Source organism: Moschus berezovskii, chromosome 11, assembly GCF_049115385.1.
Source record: "Moschus berezovskii isolate FMDL1 chromosome 11, NW_MosBer_1.0, whole genome shotgun sequence".
In the NCBI taxonomy this organism is placed as follows: Eukaryota; Metazoa; Chordata; class Mammalia; order Artiodactyla; family Moschidae; genus Moschus; species Moschus berezovskii.
The window spans coordinates 77,974,009-77,998,543 of record NC_142470.1 but is presented as its reverse complement, the minus strand read 5'-3'; the positions used below and the strand labels follow the sequence as shown (position 1 = coordinate 77,998,543).

At 37.4% G+C, this 24,535-nt stretch overlaps 1 protein-coding gene across 2 annotated transcripts in view; it reads right to left on the bottom strand.

Moving 5' to 3' along the window:
- Positions 1–24,535, bottom strand: part of FBXO11 (F-box protein 11) — a 109,384-nt gene that overhangs the window by 21,614 nt on the left and 63,235 nt on the right. Inside the window, exons 2-5 of one of the 2 annotated variants that reach the window (XM_055400627.2) lie at positions 5,282–5,409; positions 5,064–5,148; positions 4,501–4,645; positions 669–798 (exon numbers count right to left, since the gene is read on the bottom strand). In XM_055400627.2, coding sequence (XP_055256602.1) covers positions 669–798; positions 4,501–4,645; positions 5,064–5,148; positions 5,282–5,389 — 468 coding nt within the window. In that variant the 5' untranslated portion in view covers positions 5,390–5,409. Of the gene's footprint in view, positions 1–668; positions 799–4,500; positions 4,646–5,063; positions 5,149–5,281; positions 5,410–24,535 lie in introns of those variants that run through there. The other variant, XM_088841499.1, reaches the window with a different exon arrangement.

Here is a 24,535-nt window from a genome sequence, read left to right as displayed (position 1 = left end):
GCAAAGAGTCAGACATGATTGAGCGACTCACTTTTCACTGGACTCTAACCACCAGGTATCAGAAGCAGTCTCTTCTCCAGTTGTGAAAACCAAAAATGTCTCCAGACACCACCAAATATCCCGTGGAACAAAATCACCCCTAGTTGGGTAGTTAACTATTCATGAAGGACCATATGAAAATAAAGCTAAATGTGACCACTGGACTACCAAGGGAATTCCGTGAAACTCTAAATAACTACTCAACAGTAATAATTTAAATATAAGTTGAAAGAGAGTAAGTATCAGGCTACTGATACTTACTGCTACTGTTTAAATTATTAATAAATATGCCAGTAGTGAAAAGAATTGCTGACTCCTTTGCTGGTTGATAAACGTGTACTGACTTGAGAAACGTATTTTTTTTTTTGGCCATGCTGTGTGGCTTCTGGGACCTTAGTTTCCTGACCAGGAATTGAATCCCAGCCCTCAGTAGTGAAAGTGTGAAGCCCTAACCGCTGGAACACCAGGAAATTCCTGTGAAACCTATACTTGAGTTTAAATTTTGAAAAAAGAACTTTTATTAAAATATATTTATAAATATATAAATATAATAAAACATTATATATTTAAAAACTTTTATTTAAAAAATATATAATATAAAATCAGTATTTTCCATTTATACTTCATACCAACTGCTGGAAACTCTCTTTCCATGGATTTGGGTGTTCATACTCTTCTGGATTAATCTGGTAAAATTTGCCAGGTTCAGGGTGCATCATAGGGCGGGTATACTCAAATACTTCCATGTATAATCGTTTCCTGGAGGGGGAAAGGGGTTTAAGATTTCTTCATAAAATATTCTTTAAACAACTATAAAAATTATTTGAGGCCTCAAAAACTTATAAGAATATGAAAGAGTGGCATTTTAAATGTAAAAATAAAATCTTTGGCTAAAATAACTGCATACAAAAAGTAAACTAGTCCATCTAAAACAATGTGTCAATTCTTTAAAATCTGATTGCTTAGTCAAAGGAAAATAAAAACCACTCTTACTATTAAAGCCACATACACTTATAATTTAAAAGGATTATTTTAAATAATGATGTTTCACATATGAATGATCTCAAATCATCAAATCTTAGGAGTGGAATGATAGCTAACTATTATATAATTTCTTATACAAACAAATGTTTCCCCCCTGTTCTTTTAACATTCCCTTTTTCCTTTCCAACACAAATATAATTTTTTCTTAAATTTAAAGTGTACCTTATTTTTAGCATCATAGAAGTAATACATATAGCTGCTGTAAAATACAGAAAAGTATGAAAGAGATAACCTACTTTTAACTATTAACAATTTACTGTATTTCTTTCCAGTCTTTTTAGCTACAGAGCTTTATTTATGACAGCTGTGATGCTAGATATTGATTATTTCTAACTTTCTCCCACTATTAACTATGCTATTATGAAAAATTTGTACATAACGTAAACACATTTTCAGAAGTGGAAGTCCTGGGTCAAAGGGCACACATATTTCATGGTTCAAAAATACAACTTTCCAAACTCTTTTCTAAAAGTGATATACAAAATCTACATTCTTACTGAACTATTAGCTGTTTTAAATTAGACTTAGTTCTGTTTCTAAAAGGCAATGGAATGAAAAGCATTCTCCATAATCACTCAGTAGCTTTTAACTGACAAACAGCAGAAAAAGTACTTCCTTTATTGTTTTAAATAAAGGAAGTACTCAGATGGTGGCTCAGATGGTAAAGTGTCTGCCTACAATGTGAACCTGGGAACCCAGGTTCAATCCCTGGGTCGGGAAGATCTCCTGGAGAAGGAACTGGCAACCCACTCCAGTATTCGTGCCTGGAAAAACCCATGGACGGAGCAGGAGCCTGATAGGCTACAGTCCATGGGGTCACAAAGAGTCAGACACAACTGAGTGACTTCACTTTCTTTCTTATAGTTTTAAAAACATTGCCTGGACTGATAACCAACATTTGTGATAAACAGGTAACTGGGAAAGGAGCAAAGGAAAGATATACCCATTTGAATGCAGAGTTCCAAAAAATAGCAAGGAGAGGTAAGAAAGCCTTCTTCAGTGATCAGTGCAAAGAAATACAGGAAAACAACAGAATGGGAAAGACTAGAGATTTCTTCAAGAAAATTAAAGGTACCAAAGGAACATTTCATGCAAAGATGGACACAATAAAGGACAGAAATGGTATGGACCTAACGGAAGCAGAAGATATTATTAAGAAGAAGTGGCAAGAATATACAGAACTATACAAAAAAGATCTTCATGACTCAGAAAACCATGATGGTGTGATTGCTCACCTAGAGCCAGACATCCTGGAATGCAAAGTCAAGTGGGCCTTAGGAAGCATCACTACGAACAAAGCTAGTGGAAGTGATGGAATTCCAGTTGAGCTATTTCAAAATCCTAAAAGATGATGCTGTGAAAGTGCTGCAGTCAACATGCCAGCAAATTTGGAAAACTCAGCAGTGGCCACGGGACTGGAAAAGGTCAGTTTTCATTCCAATCCCAAAGAAAGGCAATGCCAAAGGATGTTCAAACTACTGCACAATTGCACTCATCTCACACGCTAGCAAAGTAATGCTCAAAATTCTCCAAGCCAGGCTTCAACAGTACAAGAACCGTGAACTTCCAGATGTTCAAGCTGGATTTAGAAAAGGCAGAGGAACAAAGGCAGAGATCAAATTGCCAGCATCAGCTGGATCATGGAAAAAGCAAGAGAGTTCCAGAAAAAATCTACTGCTTTATTGACTATACCAAAGCCTTTGACTGGGTGGATCACAACAAATTGGAAAATTCTTAAAGATATGGGAATGCCAGACCACCTTACCTGCCTCCTGAGAAATCTGTATGCAGGTCAAGAAGCATCAGTTAGAACTGGAAATGGAACAATAGACTGGTTCCAAATCGGGAAAGGAGTTACGTCAAGGCTGTATACTGTCACCCTGCTTATTTAACTTTGAATATACAGAGTACATTATGCAAAATGCTGGGCTGGATGAAGCATAAGCTGGCATCAAGACTGATGGGAGAAATATCAATAACCTCAGATATGCAGGTGACACCACTTTAATGGCAGAAAGCAAAGAGGACTCTTGATGAGGGTGAAAGAGAGCGAAAAAGCTGGCTAAAACTCAACACTGAAAAAATTAAGATCATGGCACCCAGTCCCATCACCTCATGGCAAACAGATAGGGAAACAATGGAAACAGTGAGAGACTTTATTTTGGGGGGCTCCAGATTGCAGCCATGAAATTAAAAGATGCTTACTCCTTGGAAGGAAAGTTATGACCAACCTAGACAGCATATTAAAAAGCAGAGACATTACTTTGCCAACAAAGGTCTGTCTAGTCAAGGCTATGGTTTTTCCAGTAGTCAGGTATGGATGTGAGAGTTGGACTATAAAGAAAGCTGAGTGCTGAAGAATTGATGGTTTTGAACTGTGGTGTTGGAGAAGACTCTTGAGAGTCCCTTGGACTGCAAGGAGATCCAACCAGTCCATCCTAAAGGAGATCAGTCCTTGGTGTTCACTGGAAGGACTGATGTACTTTGGCCACTTGATGCGAGGAGCTGACTCATTTGAAAAGACCCTGATGCTGGGAAAGATTGAAGGCAGGAGGAAAGGGGATGACAAAGGATGAGATGGTTGGATGGCATCACCGACTCAATGGACATGAGTTTGGGTAGGCTCCGGGAGTTGGTGTTGGACAGGGAGGCCTGGCGTGCTGTGGTTCATTGGGTCGCAAAGAGTCGGGCATGACTGAGTGACTGAACTGAACTGAAAATCACTGCAGATGGTGACTGCAGCCATGAAATTAAAAGATGCTTGCTCCTTGGAAGAAAAGCTATGACCAATCTAGACAGCATATGAAAAAAGCAGAGTCATTACTTTACCAACAAAGGTCCATCTAATCAAAGCTATGGTTTTTCCAGCAGTCATGTATGGATGTGAGAGTCAGACTATAAAGAAAGCTGAGTGCCAAAGAATTGATGCTTTTGAACTGTGGTGTTGGAGAAGACTCTTGGGAATCCCTTGAACTGCAAGGAGATTCAACCAGTCAATCCTAAAGAAAATCAGTCCTGAATATTCTTTGGAAGGACTGATGCTGAAGCTGAAACTCCAATACTTTGGCTACCTGATGGGAAGAACAGATTCACTGGGAAAGACCCTGATGCTGGGAAAGACTGAAGGCGAGAGAAGAAGGGGACAGAGGATGAGATGGTTGGATGGCATCACTGATGCAATGGACATGAATTTGAGTAGGCTCCAGGAGTTGGTGATGGACAGGGAAGCCTGGAGTGCTGCAGTCCATAGGGTTGCAGGGTTGGACTCGACTGAACTGAACTGGAATTTATAAGTATTCTAATTTTCTACTATTTAACTGTATCCATCAACTCACACTCCAACCTTCCTACCATCCTTTAGCATTTGGGGCAGTAAGTAATATACCTCAAGATACTAATAAATAAATTTTCACTTACCATAAAATTGGATCATTAGCAAGTTCACTGAAGCGTTTACACACACAAGCTGCTCTACAAAGATCCTGTTCTAGCAAATATGAGAAGATTTTTAGAACCACTTCATCTGGCAGTTTCTCCTGAAGATACTGTTCAGCAGGTGCTGCTATAAAAAGATTAACAAACAGAATATAATCTATCATGCTAGCAAAGACTTTCTCATTATTTAAAGAGCACAATTTTCATTTTGTTAAATGAAGAGCTTTTATTTTTTGATGACTATCATTTTATAAGCATGTGCTTTCAGAGATGACCCATATTTATTTTCTTTTATCTTAACAGTATTCTTTCCTTTAGCTAGTAGGTACCGTTTCAATAACTGGTTACAATAAATATACAAAAAGGATTTTTATACAATAATTACAGTCAAAGATGGAGAAGGTCAGGGTTCTCAGGTTTATTCTGTAATAATTGCTTTCTCCATCTCAAATGTGTAAATAAATATTTAATTTTAATTTTTTGTTATCAAACAAAATTTAAAAGAACTATTTGACCCTATTCCTTAACTTTCTCAAAGGAAATACCTGATAGATCTTGTGATTTTCCAGAAACTCTTGCACGTTTTGCACGATGACCAAAAAAGTTTTCTGTAGTTGAAGTTGAAGCACCCTTCAAAAACAAAATGAAAACTAGTTAAGCAAATATTTTTACCCATAATCATTACTTCTAAAAAATGATGACAGTCCCATTTGTTTCCTAACAATTCTTTCATTATACACACAAAAACAGACATTTAACCTACCTCCATACTGCTCTTTGTAGGACACGCTGTTCTTTTTGGCAAAAGAGTTTTCCTACGAAGTTGGTATGGACTATTTTGTGCACCAGGACCGGATTCTTCTGCAACCATATCTGCAGGTACATCATCATCTGTTATAAACAAAAATAATATGAAAATGACACCCATTTTTAAGAAAAAGCCCTATGGATTCAGTAAATTTATAAAAACTTTGTAATATATTTTTTTGGGGGAAGAAGATACAGTTTTTATACAAAATTCTAGTCATCTGGATAACCATTTTAGAAGTGTTAGATTTCTATTTCATTTCTTACTTCAAAATAAATTTCACAATGCTTACCTATAATATAAATAAATAAAATCATGAAAAGAAAACAAAACTATTTTTTATAATGTGAAAGTGCGGAAGTTCTTTAAAGGTATGACACAGAACTTGGAGGGCATTTTTAGAAAAGGTGAGGAGGATGTTCACTTGCTGAGTGAGTACAAGTGAGTACTGCATGGTGAGTACAAGTAGGGTGAGAAGTGTGTCAATGGAGATGGATAGTTCAGTATAGGTTATAAAAACAAGTAGGACAGTGTAGATTCAGTATAGATACCAAGTGGGATAAAAAGGGCATCCATGCAGACGGTGGTCTGGCATACAGCGTTGGAGCTCAAGAGGGGTAAGGAGGAAGTTTGTGTGTGGGAAGGGTGACAGAAAAGGCTATCGCACAGGAGAGGGGAAGGTGGAACTGGAAGCTTGGAACATCAAGGGACTGATCAAATAATTAAGTAGAATGGAAGCCAGGCTTCTGAGAAGAGAGTTAAAATATATATAGAAAGAGTACATCTTACACTGTTGAACTGGCATTTTCAATGTGAATTCATTGTTTTTAAAAGATAGATACAGAAATAAGTAAGCACGTACACATGTATGTATAAATGTTTGGAAATGAGTGGATTATACACATGTGTAACAAAGCCTGGAAGCAGTGCCACTCCAATAGCAATGAACGCGACCAGTATTTGGATATTTGCTTCTGAATACTTTCTTACTTCTTTACAAAAGGGATAAGGGCTCCTTGGAGAAATGTTTGATTCTAGGTTGAGGGAAATACAAGGTGAGCCTGAAGTATCTTGTGGCAGAAACAAGAAACTGCTGAATGATGAGGACATGTCAAAAGAACGCTAAATGGGCTTCTCTGGTGGTCCACTGGTTGCAAATCCACTTTTCAATGCAAGGGACACAGATCCCCCTGGTCAGAGAACTAAGATCCCACAAGGCTTGGCGGGTAACTAAGCCCATGTACTGAAACTAGAGAGGCCTGTATACCGCAACTAGAAAAAGCCCACATGACAGCCAAAAAAGAAAAAAAAAAAGGAATACTGAGATCAGCCCGAATGATCACCCACCAGCTAGCAAAATTATGCTGAAGTATCAAAACTCATGATAGTAAAGGGATTATAAACTACTGAATGGACAACCTGTAAATTCATTCTACTATTAATAAAGGAATAAATGGAGTTTGATAAGGAATGAGATGTTTAAAATACCCCCCCCACACAAAATACTAATTAAGTAGAAAGGGAAAAATCATAACTCTACAGTAGAAATGCCAATCAAACACTGTCTTAATCAAGTGACCAAAGTAAACACCATTCATAGGACATACTGAAACTGTGTGTCACCTGACAGCATGAAAGGGCACAGAATCACTTCTATGATATTACTGACAAAGATACATAACCTAAATCTATTGGGAACATCAGAATTATGAGGAATCATTAGGAAAATCCAAATTTGTTCTAATTTGTTTTGAATAATCTTCAAATTATCAAAGTTGAAAATCAAGGAAAAGCCTAAGGAACTGTTTCAGATGGAAGGACATTGAAAAGATATGTAAACTCATTGCAACCTGTGGTTCTGAACTAGATCCTTTTGTTTCAAGGTTTGCTTTTAGGACAAGAGTGAAATACTTCATTCAATGAGTGAAACCTGAATGGAGATCTAAAGACAGTAATGTGTCAATACTAACTTTCTGATTTTAATAGGTATAGCATGGTTATCTGGAGAAGGCAATGGCACCCCACTCCAGTACTCTTGCCTGGAAAATCCCATGGATGGAGAAGCCTGGTGGGCTGCAGTCTGTGGGGTCGCGAAGAGTCAGACACGACTGAGCGACTTCACTTTCACTTTTCACTTTCATGCACTGAAGAAGGAAATGGCAACCCACTCCAGTGTTCTTGCCTGGAGAATCCCAGGGACGGGGGAGCCTGGTGGGCTTCTGTCTATGGGGTCGCACAGAGTCAGACACAACTGAAGCAACTTAGCAGCAGCAGCACGGTTATCTAGGTGAATATCCTTGTTGTTAGGAAATACACACTAAAGTATTAGGAGTACAGGACAAAGCTGGAAATTTTGAAGGGTTCAGGGTGTGGGGAGGGGAACTTCTTTGTACTGCTCTGAACTCTTTCCTAAGTTTAGATTGTTTAAAAATGAACTAATAAATTTGAGTAATATGTTTACATTAAAAAATTCTGCTTAGGAAATAAAAACCATAGAGATAGTCAAAAGAAACAACACAATTAGGAAAAATAACCCACTCCAGTATTCTTGTCTGAAGAATTCCAGGGACAGGGAAGCCTGATAGGCTACAATTCATAGGGTTGCAAAGAGTTGGACATGACCGAGACACTAACACACCCATTTGGTAACACGTGTCACAGAAGGGTAATTTTTAAATTACATCTGAGTACTACAAATCAACATGGAAAAGACTAACAATTGAACAGAAAATTGGACCAAGGACACAGACAATTCAGAATTTAGGGAATACAAATGAAATACTAATAGAAACTACAATGAGATTTTTTTTTATGGAGCAGACTATCAAAGATCAGAAAGTTTGATTGTATACCAGTACTATATATCAAAGGATAACATGAGACAAAAAATTCTTAATTGCTTTGAGGAGAGCAATTTGGCAATAGCTATTATTACTTAACAATTCCATTCTGGAAATTGATTCTGCACACATGGGTAAAGTAGTTAAGAACCAAGATATTCATTGCAGTACTTTTTATAATACTGCTGGGTAACAATCAAAATATTCATCAAGAGTAAAACCCAAAATATACAGAACAGTGTGTTTAGTATATGTGTGTGTTTTAAGGCAATACATATACATATGATTGGGGCTTCCCAGGTGATGCAGTGGTCAAGAATCTGTCAATACAAGAGACTCGGTTCAATTCCTGGGTTGCGAGGATCTCCTGGAGGAGGAAATGGCAACTTGCTCCCATATTCTTGCCTGGAAAATTCTACAGATGGACGAGCCCAATGGGCTACAGTCCACAAGGTCAGAAAGAGTTGGACACGACTGAGCAACAGAACATGCACACATACATATGCTTATGAACTGTGGTGTTGGAGAAGACTCTTGGGAGTCCCTTGTACCGCAAGGAGATCCAACCAGTCCATTCTAAAGGAGATCAATCCTAGGTGTTCATTGGAAGGACTGATGCTAAAGCTGAAACTGCAATACTTTGGTCACCTCATGCGACGAGTTGACTCACTGGAAAAGACTCTGATGCTGGGAAAGGTTGGGGGCGGGAGAAGGGGACGACAGAGAATGAGATGGCTGGATGGCATCACCCACTCTGTGGACATGAGTTTGAGTGAACTCCGGGAGTTGGTGATGGACAGGGAGGCCTGGCGTGCTGTGTTTCATGAGGTCGCGGAGAGTCGGACACGACTGAGCGACTGAACTGAACTGAACATATATTTACTACAATATAAACACCCCCTGATGGAAGAGAACCAACTTGAAGATGCTCCCACTGGCTGAAGATGGGACAATTTGAGCATCAGTAAGAATAACTGAAATGAACTGAAAGAAATATATTTAAATCTTGTGAATTTATGACACAAAAAAAGGGCAAAACCACAACCTTGTAATTAGCCTCCAAATAAAATAAATAAACTTAAAAAAGGGGGGAGTGGGGTTGCTTTGAAAGATGCCAGTGAAAAGCAACTCATTTTAAAAACTGGTATACAACAGGCAAATAACACTAGCTCTTCCTCTTTTATATAAACTGAACCACCAGGTAACCAAGTGTTAGGTGAGGGGAAGCTTCTTTACAGAAACAATCCAGCAATAAATGAAGAAATAATAAAATCAGAAAAATAAAATCTGGAATCTCTAAGGAGTTAATAGAATTAACCATTGAGAGTACCAATAGTTCTAATATCACAAAAAGAAATATTACCAGACATTTATATATCTCCTGATGAAAGAACCACCACCATCGACAAAATCTGCCAAAACCATAAAATTTCAACTTGAACAAACCTCTCAGAAACTCTACAGGATCAAACTATACCAGTTTTTTCAACAAATAAACTCCATGGGGGGAAAAATGGGGGAAAATAAGCAAAACTAAAGCATACTGTTTAAGAATGAATGTATATTCCAGTACTAAAATTATAAAGAAAAGACGCTAGAAAATGATTATTACAAAAATGCTTTTTATGGGGAAGGAAAGAGGTTATGGTCAGAATGGGGTACATAAAAGGCTTCTGCAGTGGCTGGTAAAGTTCTACTTCTTGATCTATTGGTATTACAATACTAACCTTAACAATAATTCAATAAACTATGTAGTTGTTTAATGTGAACTTCTCTATCTGGCTATATTTTACAATCAAAAAGATATTTTTAAAAGGTGGGAAGGCTGTACAGTGTATTTAAAAAGAGAGGTTTTTCTTCCCACCTGCAGACCTTGGGCAGATAATAAACTTTTAAAATTAATTAATTTCTTGCCTCCACCCACACAGCATGTGGGATCTTAGTTCCTTGACTAGAGATTAAACCCACAGTCCCTGCAGGGGAAGCTCAAGACCTATAAACATTTTTAAACCTAAATATTCTCACTACTAAGGATGGTAACAGTATCTTATAATTCATAGGGCTGCTGAAAAGTATTTAAATAACATATGCAAAACATTCAGTAATATGCATCACTACAAACAAAGCTAGTGGAGGTGATCGAATTCCAGTTGAGCTATTTAAAATCCTGAAGGATGATGCTGTGAAAGTGCTGCACTCAATATGCCAGCAAATCTGGAAAACTCAGCAGTGGCCACAGGACTGGAAAAGGTCAGTTTTCATTCCAATATCAAAGAAAGGCAATGCAAAAGAATGTTCAAACTACTGCACAATTGCACTCATCTTCAGTTCAGTTCAGTTCATCCGCTCAGTCGTGTCCCACTCTCCGCAACCCCATGAATCACAGCACGCCAGGCCTCCCTGTCCATCACCAACTCCCGGAGTTCACTCAAACTCATGTCCACAGAGTCGGTGATGCCATCCAGCCATCTCATTCTGTTGTCCCCTTCTCCTCCCGCCCCCAACCTTTCCCAGCATCAGAGTCTTTTCCAGTGAGTCAACTCGTCGCATGAGGTGGCCAAAGTATTGCAATTTCAGCTTTAGCATCAGTCCTTCCAATGAACACCCAGGATTGATCTCCTTTAGAATGGACTGGTTGGATCTCCTTGCGGTACAAGGGACTCTCAAGAGTCTTCTCCAACACCACAGTTCAAAAGCATCAATTCTTCGGCGATCAGCTTTCATCACAGTCCAACTTTCACATCCATACATGACCATGGGAAAAACCATAGCCTTGACTAGATAGACCCGCTAGCAAAGTAATGCTCAAAATTCTCCAAGCCAGGCTTCAACAGTACAAGAACCGTGAACTTCCAGATGTTCAAGCTGGATTTAGAAAAGGCAGAGATCATATTGCCAACATCTGTTGGATCATCGAAAAAGCAAGAGAGTTCCAGAAAAACATCTACTTCTGTTTTATTGACTACACCAGTTAAGTCTCTGACTGTGTGGATCACAACAAGCTGGAAAATTCTTAACGATATAGGAATACCAGACCACCTTACCTGCCTCCTGAGAAATCTGTATGCAGATCAAGAAGCATCAGTTAGAACTGGACATGGAACAATAGACTGGTTCCAAACAGGAAAAGGAGTACGTCAAGGCTGTATATTGTCACCTTGTTTATTTAACTTATATGCAGTGTACATCATGAGAAAGGCTGGACTGGATGAAGCACAAGCTGGAACCAAGATTGTCGGGAGAAATATCAATAACCTCAGATATGCAGACCACCACATATGACAAGCACTTAATGACACCACATTTATAGCAGAAAGCAAAGAAGAACTAATGAGCCTCTTGATGAAAGTGAAAGAGGAGAGTAAAAAAGTTGGCTTAAAACTCAACATTCAGAAAGCTAAGATCATGGTATCTGGTCCCAGTACTTCATGGCAAACAGATGGGGAAACAGTGGAAACAATGACAGACTTTATTTTTTTGGGCTCCAATATCACTGCAGATGGTTGACTGTAGCCATGAAATTAAAAGACGCTTACTCCTTGGAAGGAAAGTTATGACCAACCTAGACAGCATATTATAAAGCAGAGACAAAGCCAAAAAAGGTCCATCTAGTCAAAACTATGGTTTTTCCAGGAGTCATATATGGATGTGAGAATTGGACTATAAAGAAACCTGAGTGCTGAAGAACTGATGATTTTGAACTGTGGTGTTAGAGAAGACTCTTGAGAGTCCCCTGGACAGCACGGAGATACAACCAGTCCATCCTAAAGGAAATCAGTTTGAATATCCTTTGGAAGGACTGATGGTGAAGCTGAAACTCCAATACTTTGGCCACCTGATGTGAAGAACTGACTCATTGGAAAAGACCCTGATGCTGGGAAAGATTGAAGGTGGGTGGAGAAGGGGTCGACAGAGGATGAGATGGTTGGATGGCATCAGTGACTCGATGGACACGAGTTTGAGTAGGCTCCAGGAGTTGGTGATGGACAGGGAAGCCTGGCATGCTGCAATCCATGGGGTCTCAGAGAGTCGAACACGACTGAGTGACTGAACTGAAGTAAGGAATGCAGAAATAATTAACAGGGAAGAGACAGTGTTGGTTAATTCCAGTGCAGTTTGAAGTTCACACCAAATAAACACATAAAGCTACATTATTTGAATCACATAACGCCATAATAACCTCAACTTCCTATTCAAAACACCGTCCTGTTCTAAAGCACTCAAAGCTCAGCTCTAAAACAATTAAACTTTTACTTGTGCTGAGATCAAGAATCTGTGCTATTTTCTATACTGTTCTCAAAGTAAATTACCACTGTTTACTAATATAAATAAGAGACAAAAGGAGAAAACTTAAAAGACACAAAACCCAAAACATACACGCATGAAATAATCTTTAGTGATTAGTGTTCTCTTCATCTTTTGAACTCCTGTAGTACTGTATACATACCATATACTCTACTGTATCACAGCTGCCTTATTTGTTATTTGCTTTCTTGGTATACTTATTTTCCTAACAAAATTTAAGCTCTGAGGACAAGGCTATTTTATATATATATATAATTATATAATAAATGTATAATAAATTATCACATTAAATTATCATTTAACAATAATAAATTATATTGTTATAAAATTATAAATGTATTATAATACTATAAATACATATATATTTTTTATATTTTCCTCCATGTTCAGCTTAGTCCCCACTAGCTACTCAAGAAATGCTGATTCTCATCCATTGAGAACTCAATTCAATTTATTCAAGAGTTTTTCCAAGAACCCATCACCATTGGTGTACTAAGATGACCTTACATACTACTTGACAGAAAATAAAAACCCAGATAAGAATTGCTTCTCTTCTTCCTACCTCCAACTCTGTGAACTAATTTACAAGCATATACATTTATTTTTTGTTCCCTCTTGAAATTACAATAGATTTGGCACATATGAAGCAAACAATAAATTATATAGTGACTAAAGTGATTCATGATAGCTGCCAAACCGTCCAATTCAAGAATTAAGAAATCATGAAGGACTACTTATGATATTGTTCTAACAACAAAATCCAAAAACAAGACCTCAAAATAATACTTTGTTAAATCTTTTTTTAACTTTACAGCTTTCACTTTTATACCTAATATTGTAATACCAATATTCATGTCAAATTATAATCAAAAACTAATAAAAAATAACTCGATACCAAAAAATGTTTAATTTCAACCATAACTTACAGAAAATATAATTTTCAGTTAGAAAAAAATGTTCTTGATCAGAAGATACCCAATAGAAACACATGCTCTTTTTTCATACTAAAGATTTATATTTTTAATACTCACAGTATGCCTCAAATTCAGATAAGCCATACTTCAAGTGCTCAATAGCTACAACGTGGCTAGTAGTTATCCTAATTGGATAGTATTCACACATACATACACCCCTTTATTAAATTCTTACCAGTCCTCTTACACACATACACATAATATAAAAATATAAGATTTTTACTACAAATAATATACAAATATACTAGTCTTCACTGTTAATAGGACCCATAGGAATAAAGGCTTCTGTAGAGTAAGTGTGCTTAACTAAAAAAAAATCTTTTGAAATCTTTGCTATTAAATAGGATTGAAAAAAAATATAAAAAATAGCATTGTAAATTTATACTAAGATTCACTTCCAAAAAAGAAGAGAATTAAGTCTATACACCTTAAGCAAAAGATCTTAATTTTTACATACCTTTTAACTATCTCAAAGATGTACAAAAAAATTACACTATTGACTGGCTCTAGGTTAAAGTGTATACACCTTAGGTTTAAAGACTAACCTAAAGTTAAAAGGTAGCTTATGTGGAATTTAATTTCCAAAAGTTTTTTCCCCCAAAATATTATCTAAGTTCCATGTTACTTACCCATAGCCACAGATCATATATTGGAAACTTGTGCTAGTAACTGTGTGTTTAGAAACAGCTCCCAGTCTCACAGTATAAAGAACCACACTTGACAACTGTTTCTAACACAGTTGGGAACTACCACAGCTTTTTTCCAACTACTAAAAAAAAAATCCACGAAAAAACTAAAATCAAGACAGAAATTTATCTTAAGTGCATCTTAACTTAAATATTTTACTTGAAAAATTTACTTAACTATTTTAAGGGAGAGAGTCCAGAAGCAAAGTTACAAAAAACTGCTTTTTAAAAGTTTGACTTGAAAAAATCAGGTATTTCTAATTGTATCTTATATATAGTTACAAATTCTAAAAAATCTAAGTATTAAGAATACTGTTCAATGCTTTCATTAATATATTCAGGTATTATTTATGCACATACATGCATATAATTCTGCTGAATTTTCACAATATGATCTACAGGGATTATCTAAGACTGGTCAAAGAAAATATATTTGACTGTATCTTTGATACTATAAAGAACTACTGAAAATTTGACCAAGCCTTCATCTCATCAGAAGAAGTCTAAACCACTTCACTGTATGCCATCTTACATAAAGTGTGTTCAACAAGTATTTGGAGAATAAATGAATGAATGTGCCAAGCACTGTGTGAGGTACTGGTAAAACACACCAACCAAACAGAATCTTGTACTTGCCCTTCAACGGCTTCAGTTCAGTTCAGTCGCTCAGTCGTGTCCGACTCTCCGCGACCCCATGAATCACAGCACACCAGGCCTCCCTGTCCATCACCAACTCCCGGAGTTCACCCAAACTCATGTCCACAGAGTCGGTGATGCCATCCAGCCATCTCATTCTCCGTCGTCCCCTTCTCCTCCCGCCCCCAACCTCTCCTAGCATCAGAGTCTTTTCCAGTGAGTCAACTAGTCGCATGAGGTGGCCAAAGTATTGCAATTTCAGCTTTAGCATCAGTCCTTCCAATGAACACCCAGGATTGATCTCCTTTAGAATGGACTGGTTGGATCTCCTTGCGGTACAAGGACTCTCAAGAGTCTTCTCCAACACCACAGTTCAAAAGCATCAATTCTTCGGCGATCAGCTTTAACCAAGCAGGCAATAATAGTACAGTATGTCACACGCTGTGATAGGAATAAGTAGAAGGTACTATGAGAACATGGAGAAGGAAATGGCAACCTACTACTCCAGTATTCTTGCTTAGGAAATCCCATGGACAGAGTTTGACCCTTGTAGGCTACAGTCTGGGGTCACAAAAGACTTAAAGAGTCTGAGCACAAACATACGACGGGAACACACAAGAGCATCTAATTCAGTCTTAGATGATGTTAAGAGCATGTTGTTGGGATATTAGTTGAAGGTTTCTTAAAGAAAGTCTAAGGTGAGATGGTAACTACTGGGAGTTAATCAGAAAGAAGTGTGTGTGAAGACTGAAGTTGCTCACCTCCAGCCGTCACCAGGAATTGCAAGTTGCTCCATACTGTGCTATCACATAGCAGGTGACAGGATTATGAAGGGTGCCACAAACACTTTATTTAGATTTTATCTGGAAGGCCAAGGATAGCTACTAAAAAGGTTTTATACAGAACAGTGAGATGTTCTGATTTGTGTTTTAGGGAAATTATCTGAATGTATAGACACTTGGACAGGGAAGGCAATGGCACCCCACTCCAGTACTCTTGCCTGGAAAATCCCATGGACGGAAGAGACTAGTGGGTTACAGTCCATGGGGTCGCTAGGAGTCGGACACGACTGAGAGACTTCCCTTTCACTTTTCACTTTCATGCATTGAAGAAGGAAATGGCAACTCCACTTCTTGTCTGGAGAATCCCAGGGATGGGGGATCCTGGTGGGCTGCCATCTATGGGGTCGCACAGAGTCGAACACAACTGAAGCGACTTAGCAGCAGCAGCATAGACACTTGGAAATGGATAGCACTGGTGGTAAGTGGCCAATTAGGAAGCTACAACGGACTAATACAATGGTGATGAACATAGCTTGAACTATGGTAATAAATATGAAAGAATTGAATACATTTGGGATATAGTTACAAAATAAATTCAAAAACTTTGGTGACTGAATGGATATAGGTGGGAAGGAGAAGAGGTTGGTGACATGGATTATACTGATTTGGGCAATCCAAAGGATGGTGGTGCTATGTACTAATAAGGTAGAAACCTTTGTAGGTGAGACAGGGATCAAGGGGGGAGATGAGTTCAGGTTTGGGTTTTGAAGTACTCGTAAGACAATCAAGTGGAGACTCTCAACAAAGCTAAATATATTGATTTCAGGCTACAGTGAGTGATTTGGGTTGGAGATAAAGAATCAGGGAATTGTGTCACTCTGAAAATACACTACAGTAGGAGTACAGAGTCAAAAGTGTAGATTAGCTGTCATTATTTACATATGGTACAATACTAACTTTCATGGCAGACATGTCATCCAACTCTTGAGCATTAGCCATGTAAGTGGGTAGTTATCTATGTCAAAATTATCATTCAGTTCAGTTCAGTTGCTCAGTCGTGTCCAACTCTTTGCAACCCCATGGACTGCAGTACGCCAGGCTTCCCTGTCCATCACCAACTCCTGGAGCTTGCTCAAACTCATGTCCATTGAGTCGGTAATGCCATTCAACCATCTCATCCTCTGTTGTCCCCTTCTCCCACCTTTAATCTTTCCCAGCATCAGGGTCTTTTCCAATGAGTCAGTTCTTCGCATCAGGTGGCCAAAGTATTGGAGTTTCTCAGCTTCACCATCAGTCCTTCCAAAGAATACTCAGGACTGATTTCCTTAAGGATGGACTAGTTGTATCCCCTTGCTGTCCAGGGACCATCCAGAGTCTTCTCCAACACCACGGTTCAAAAGCATCAATTCTTTGGCACTCAGCTTTCTTTATAGTCCAACTCTCAAATCGATACAAGACTACTGGAAAAACCAAAGCTTTGAGACAGACCTTTGTTGGGAAAGTAATGTCTCTCTCTGCTTTTTAATATGCTGTCTAGGTTGGTCATAACTTTTCTTTCATTACTGTATGTATATATATATATATAAATCTGTGGGTCCCAGAACTGATAAGAATTCATAACTCTAGCTTGATAAAAAAATAAAAGAAAGTCAATTGACAACTACTAATTCAAGGATTAATATCCTTTGGGAATAGCTTAGCTTTATTTTCATTTCCTGTTACAAATCACATTTTGTTCTAAGGCATTTTCTCCCTTTGCTTGCAGGGAAAGTGGTAGTATAGAATAGCCTCACCCACAATTGGAACATTTGAAATTCATTCTATTCTCATATTTTACCTCCAGTTTTGCATTTTCAGTATTTCCTAAAGTGACAAAATTCACAAAACACAAGCATTCTTTTCTATTTTATTGAACAAGAAAAACTATTTTTAACTTTCATAAATTTTAAGTATTTTTAAAGTTCAAGGAAAACTATGTTGTTCAAAAGTAGCATTACATCCAAAGTGGGAGCTGATATAATTAGAGTATCAAGTGCATCATTAATTCAAGATCAGAATGACCATGGTTCCAAATCAGTAAGACAAATCTAATTCTAGGCTAAGCTAAGATTCATATAAGTCACTAATTAAAAATTGCTAATTTTTCATCTACTTGTCAGTCATGATGAATATAAAAATCTGCCATTAAGGGAACTGATATAGTAGGGAGGCTAGACATGTAAACAAATAACTAAAGCACTACAGTAAGAGCCATACTAAAAGTATACATGCGGTATTAGGAAAGTATAAATAAGACACACCATACACACCCAACTTAAAAGGAAACAATTTATCCTGTCCCTAGCTTTACTTTCACAGGAAATGTAGACAATTTTAGAAATGCCTTTTATTAGTTTAGTTTTATAGAAAAGGACTAGTGTGAAGACCAGAAAGAGTAAAGTATGAAGATCAAAATGAGAATAAGGCTATTAAATTCTTGCCTGTTGTTGTCCAGTCTTGTCCAACTCTTCGCAACTCCATGGACTACAGCACGCCAGGCTCCCCTGTCCTTCAACTATCTCCCAGAATTTGCTCAGATTCATGTCCATTGAGTTGGTGATGCCACCCAACTGTCTCATCCTGTTGCCCGCTTCTCCTTTTGTCTTCAATCTTTCCCAGCATCAAGTCCTTTTCTCAGTGAGTTGGCTCTTTGCATCAGCTGGCCAAAGTATTGGCGCTTCAGCTTCAGCATCAGTCCTTCTAATGATTAGTCAGGGTCGATTTCCTTTAGGATTGACCTCTTTGCTGTCCAAGGGACTCTCAAGTGTTTTCTCCAGCACCACAATTTGAACGCATCAATTCTGTGGCACTCAGGCTTCTTTATGGCCCAACTCTCACATCTGTACATGACTACTGGAAAAACCATAGCTTTGACTATATGGACCTTGTCGGCAAAGGGATGTCTCTGCTTTTTAATATGCTAAGTTTGTTACAGCTTTCCTTCCAAGGGGCAAATGTTTTTTAATTTCAGTCGCTACAGTCACTGTCTGCAGTGATTTTAGAGCCCAAGAAAATAAAATCTGTCACTGTTTCCACCCCTGCCCCTTGCCATGATGTGATGGGACCAAGATGCCATAATTATAGTTTTTTGAATGTTGAGTATTAAGCCAGCTTTTCACTCTCCTCTTTCACCTTCATCAAGAGGTTCTTTGGTTCCTCTTCACTTTCTGCCATTAGAGTGATTCCCTTCATGGATCACAACCTTGTCATGGGCCACCCAAGATGGACGGGTCATAACAAAGAGTTCAGGAAAAAACTCGGTCCACTGGAGGACAGAATGGCAAACCACTCCAGTATTCTTGCTGTGAGAAACCCATGAACATTATGAAAAGGAAAAACGATATGACACCGGAAGATGATATTCTTATAAGCATTAAATGCTTAGTCTTTGCTGTAAATTCACACAGCAAACTACTTTAAATTGAAAGAAAGAAAATGGATGAGACTGAGCATCATCAGTTCTCTTTCAGTTCTATAGTTAGACCTCAATCCTGAGACTGCATGATTTTAAGCAAATGTTTTACAGATCAAAGATCAGCTAACAGGAAAGGTATCACTAGAGGGCATCTGAGGCCCGATAAGGGTTCTGTGAAGTGTTCGAGGTTTGAAAGCCAAATAAGTAGCAGCAAAATAATTTTTAGCTTAGTGGACTCCAAGTACAATCTTCTTTATTTTCACAAAAAGTAATGTGGATTTCTCAAAAAAGCTTATCATATAATCTATACAGATGATAAGGACAATAATGGTGATAGTAAATGGAATAATAATAGCACTACTACAAACTGGTGTATCTAAGACTGAAAACTTCCATGTGCAGACACTATTTCAAATTTTTTATATATTAATTAACTCACTGAATCCTTTATCAACTCCATGAAGAACATATTCCTATTTTACAAATGAGAAAACTAGGCACACAGTGGTTAAACATCTTGACTAAGGCCACAAAGTATTAAGTAGCAGAGGCAGAATATGAACTCAGTCTAGCTCCAGAGCCCAATACGATTAACCACTATGCTATCTAAATACACGCCAGTTATGCTAAATATCACTGAATATACTTATCACTAGGAGTATATTACTATATAAGAGTACCATGATATGGAACATATACTCCTGGAAATTAAAGAATTAAAAAGAATAATAGTTTTTCATGTCTTACTTTATTCAAAGAATCAAGTTAACACTTTATAAAACCACAACATATACATCAGATCTCTTTATTTTCATAATCAGTAACTCAGATCTTTCTGTATTATGTCAATAACATTTTGATATTTCACATATTTGATGATATAGTACAATATTTAAGGAACAGGCTCTGGAAAGATTGTCTAGCTTCTTTGTTAGAGTACTGGTTTAATAGCTGTGCAATCTTGGACAAGTTCCTTAACCTGCCTGATTTTCAGTGCATATATAAAATGGAGATGATAATGGTGACTACCTCATAAAATTTTTGTGAAGATTAATTCTCAACACAGACCTTGGAAGAGATAACATTTCAACGTTAGTTATTATCATAATTGAAATGATGATAAAAGCTAGCAAGGTGTGCTCAAAATGCATTTCAAATTCTAGCTAAAGGCCTTTATTATATTATTTGATTCAATGTTCAAAAAACCCTCTGAAATGTAGAAATAATTATCACAAAATAATTCTCATGATGAGTGTTTAGAATAGTTCATGACCAGCAGAAAATACAAGGTGAAATCCACAAACACCAAGGACTGACCACTGACAAAAATGAATAATGCCATTTCATTTTAGGAGGGTTTAATATTATTCTAATGATCCTGTCCTAAATTTAAAGTATGTGTAACATTCATTTTTTTTCCCAATTATAAAAATGTTTACAATTGCCAAGGTATAGAAGCAACTTAAGTGTCAATTAACATATAAATGGATAAAGAAGATACGGTAGGGACTTCTCTGGTGGTCTGATGGTTAAGAATCCACCTGACAAAGCAGGGGACATGGTTTGATCCCTGGTCCAGAAAGATTCCACATGCTATGGAGCAACGAAGCCTGCAGACTGCAACTACTGAGCCCCATAAACCTAGTGCTCCTGCTCTGCAATGAGAAGGTCACACACCACAGCTAAGAGTAGCCCCCACTTGCTGCAACAAGCCAGAGCACAGCAGCAAAGACACGATGCATTCATCAATCAATCTTAAAAAAACAAGAGAATATATGGTACACACACACACACACAAAGAACTTTTGTACACACACACACACACTGAACTTTTGTACACACACACACACAAAATGAACTTTTGCCCTGTAACAACGTGGATGGACTTGGAGGGTATTATGCTAAGTGAAACGAGTTAGAAAGAAAAATACTATGTGATATCACATGTGTGGAAGCTAAAAATTAAACTACTGAATATAATAAAAAAAGAAACGGGGATATAGAGAACAAACTAGTAGTTACTAGTGGAGAGGCAAGTAAGGCTAGGGGTTTAAGAGATGCTTTCTAGTACCTACAGAATAAAAATGTTCCATAATTTATGTAATCAGCCCCTTGTTAAATTTATTTAGCCAGTTTCCTTTTTCTCTTGGCCATATTTGTAAACTGTTTCAGTCATGACAAAAATTTACCTTTTCATGAAAAATATTATTTTTGACATAGTTTTGTCATTTAGAGTCAAATAAGATGACTTATAAAACTAGGAAATAATAATAGTTATCAGTTAAATAATAAATAATTCGGCTGGATGAATGAAGCACAAGCTGGAATCAAGACTGCTGGGAGAAATATCAATAACCTCAGATACGCTGATGACACCACCCTTATGGCAGAGAGTGAAGAGGAACTGAAGAGCCTCTTGATCAAAGTTAAAGAGGAGTGAAAAAGCTGGCTTAAAACTCTACATTCAGAAAAATAAAATCATGGCATCTGGGCCCATCACTTCATGGCAAATAGATGGGGAAACAATGAAAACAGTGAGAGGTTTTATTTTCTTGGGTTCCAAAATTACTGCAGATGGTGACTGCAGCCATGAAATTAAAAGATGCTTGCTCCTTGGAGGAAAACATATGACCAACCTAGACAGCATATTAAAAAGCAGAGACATTACTTTGTCAACAAAGGTCCATCTAATCAAAGCTATGGTTTTTCCAGTAGTCATGTATGGATGAGAGTTGGACTATAAAGAAAGCTGAGCATCAAAGAACTGATGCTTTTGAAATGTGATGTTGGTGAAGATTCTTTAGAGAGTCCCTTGGATTGCAGGAGATCCAACCAGTCAACCAGTTCATCCTAAAGGAAATCAGTCCTGAATACTCATTGGAAGGACTGATGCTGAAGGTGAAACTCCAATACTTTGGCCACTGATGCAAAGAAATGACTCATCTGAAAAGACCCTGATGCTGGGAAAGATTGAAGGTGGGAGAAGGGAACGACAGAGGATGAGATGTTTGGATGGCATTACCAACTCAATGGACATGAGTTTGAGCAAGCTCCAGGAGTTGGTGATGGACAGGGAAGCCTGGCGTGCTGCAGTCCTTGGGGTGACAAAACATTGGACACAACTGAGCGACTGAAATGATTATGAAGCAGGCATGTAATCAAGAAACATTATCTCATTGCACCATTATTACCATCCTATAAGGTTGATAGTATTATTCTCACTTTAAATGTGGAAACTGAGTTTTAGAGAGCAACTTTCTAGAAGTCAAACAGTCAGTAAGTGCATGGCTGGGATTTGATTCAGCCACCCCGTCTTATCTCCTGTTCCATGCTGCCTTCCTAACAAAAACAAAATCAACAATATAACCAACAGTAGCCCAACAATAAGAAGGTGCAGCTAACGCTTTATCAATATGCCAGGCACTGTGATCATTATTTTACATACATTATTCATGTAAAGGAGGCCTATTAATTATTAGTCCAACTTGCAGACTGTTCTCACAATGACCCTGAGATGTTCCATCCTCTGTGCAGCTGAAAATCCACCTATAACTTACAGTTGTCCCTCCACATTGGCAGTTCCTGATTGACAGATTCAACCAACTACAGATTGTGTAGAACTGCAGCATTTACTATCGGGGAAAAAAAAACCAACAAACCCATGGATAAGTGGACACATGCAGTTCAAACCTGTTTAAGGGTCTAAAGTATGTTTATATCTTCATGCCTTTATTCACTGTGGTCTTCTTGTTTATAATATCATCTCTTTTCTACTTACATAAGGTTATAGTTCAGTGTTCTGTCAAGTCTCACATTCTACATAAAGCTTTCCCATCATGGATGGATTGCTTTCTGATTGCAACTCATAAAAAGTCAAACCATGTATACAGTACTAGAAAGAAAATTCTACCTCGTTGTATGAGTTCGGACAAGCCAATTTACTTCTTTCTCTATACCTCAATTTTCTGCCTGCAAATGAAAGGGATGGACTAGATCAGCCTTGTGTGGTGGTGTTGTTAAAGCACCTTGATGCGCTTTACCCTCATTGTTTCTGAATCAGACAAAGGGGAGAGGGAGTGAGAATTTAAACTGCTAACAAATTCCGAGGGATGCTGCTGCTGCTGGGCAAGGGATGACACTGAGAATTACTGGGACCAAACAAAACTCTTTGAATTCCAAGGTAAAGAGTTTGGTCTTTTTTCTGTTAAGAAATCATGGAAAGTTTTCAATTAGTGTGGTAGCATTTATTACACCTCTTGTTAAGAGGTGGTTTAGGCAGCAATAGGGCACAATAAAAAGGTTCCTTCAATAATGCCAACAAATCAGAAAGCCCTGGATTAGAACAGGAAGAAACAAAAAAGCCTCAAAACATATGGCTCAGTCACTCTTCTCTAGTAATGTTTTTGCCATTATCCACTGGAAAGTTACATGTATACATACTACTATTACCTATAAAACATAACACAAAATCAGGAATCACTTTCTGATACAGCAAAATGACTATAATTGTTAGGAATCAAACATTACATTATAATAATAAGAATTCAAGTTACAGTATAACATTATATTCTAGGCATACATTACTATTAAAATTCCAAACTTTAACAAAAACAGAGAGGGAAATGGCAGTACAGGTTGATTAATTTCTAAACTCCTTAGTGTTAATAGTAAGGAAATAAAAAGATACAAATCCTTATAACAAAGAGAACCGATAAACCCATCAATACACAAGATTTCAATGGTTTCTTGAAGACAAAAATATAAAGGAATATTGATAGTGAAGCAAAGTAGAGAAGCTGCCCAGCTCATTGGAGGCTACAACAGATGAGGGAGCTGTGAACTTCTTTCAAAATCTCAGAGAAGTTTTGAATTCTGAAAATTCAAATACAAAACAAAGGACAACAGTGATATGTAGATCTGAAAACAATGGCATTCACTGCAGATCAATAAAAGGAAGTCTCATCAAAATACCAAATAAGGGTGAAGGCAGAGTAAAGAAATTTTCAGACATACACAGATTCACAAATTTTCTCCTATAACAGAAAGTTATTTGAGGACATATTTCAACAAAAGTAGTGAGTAAACTCAAAAGGGGTTAAGATTTAAGATGCAGTAGTTAATGAAATCATCACAGAAAAGCAACAATGGTAAGATATTCTAAGGTAAAAGGGGTGAAGGAGGCCCAAAGAAACTTGGTACAGATTGAACCAGGGCTCCAAAGAGCTGCAGGTAAGAAATTTCCTGGAAATTAATAGGTTAGATAGCAGGGAGCTTAGAAAAACTTGAGGACATGATAAAGCCAACAGGTGAAATACAAAAAAGAATCCATCTGAAGTTAGGAATGATTTCTTTTGAGCAGAGTAAGAATATATCAGGTAGTAGAAAAAGAAACAGGATTTATCATGTACTTGGCTAAACAGAGAAGATATTCCTATAAGTATAATAAGATGAACACTACTGTTATTTTTCAACTTCTAGAATCGACCTACATACAAATCAATAATGCTCTATTAACAATGTGGTAAATGTTTC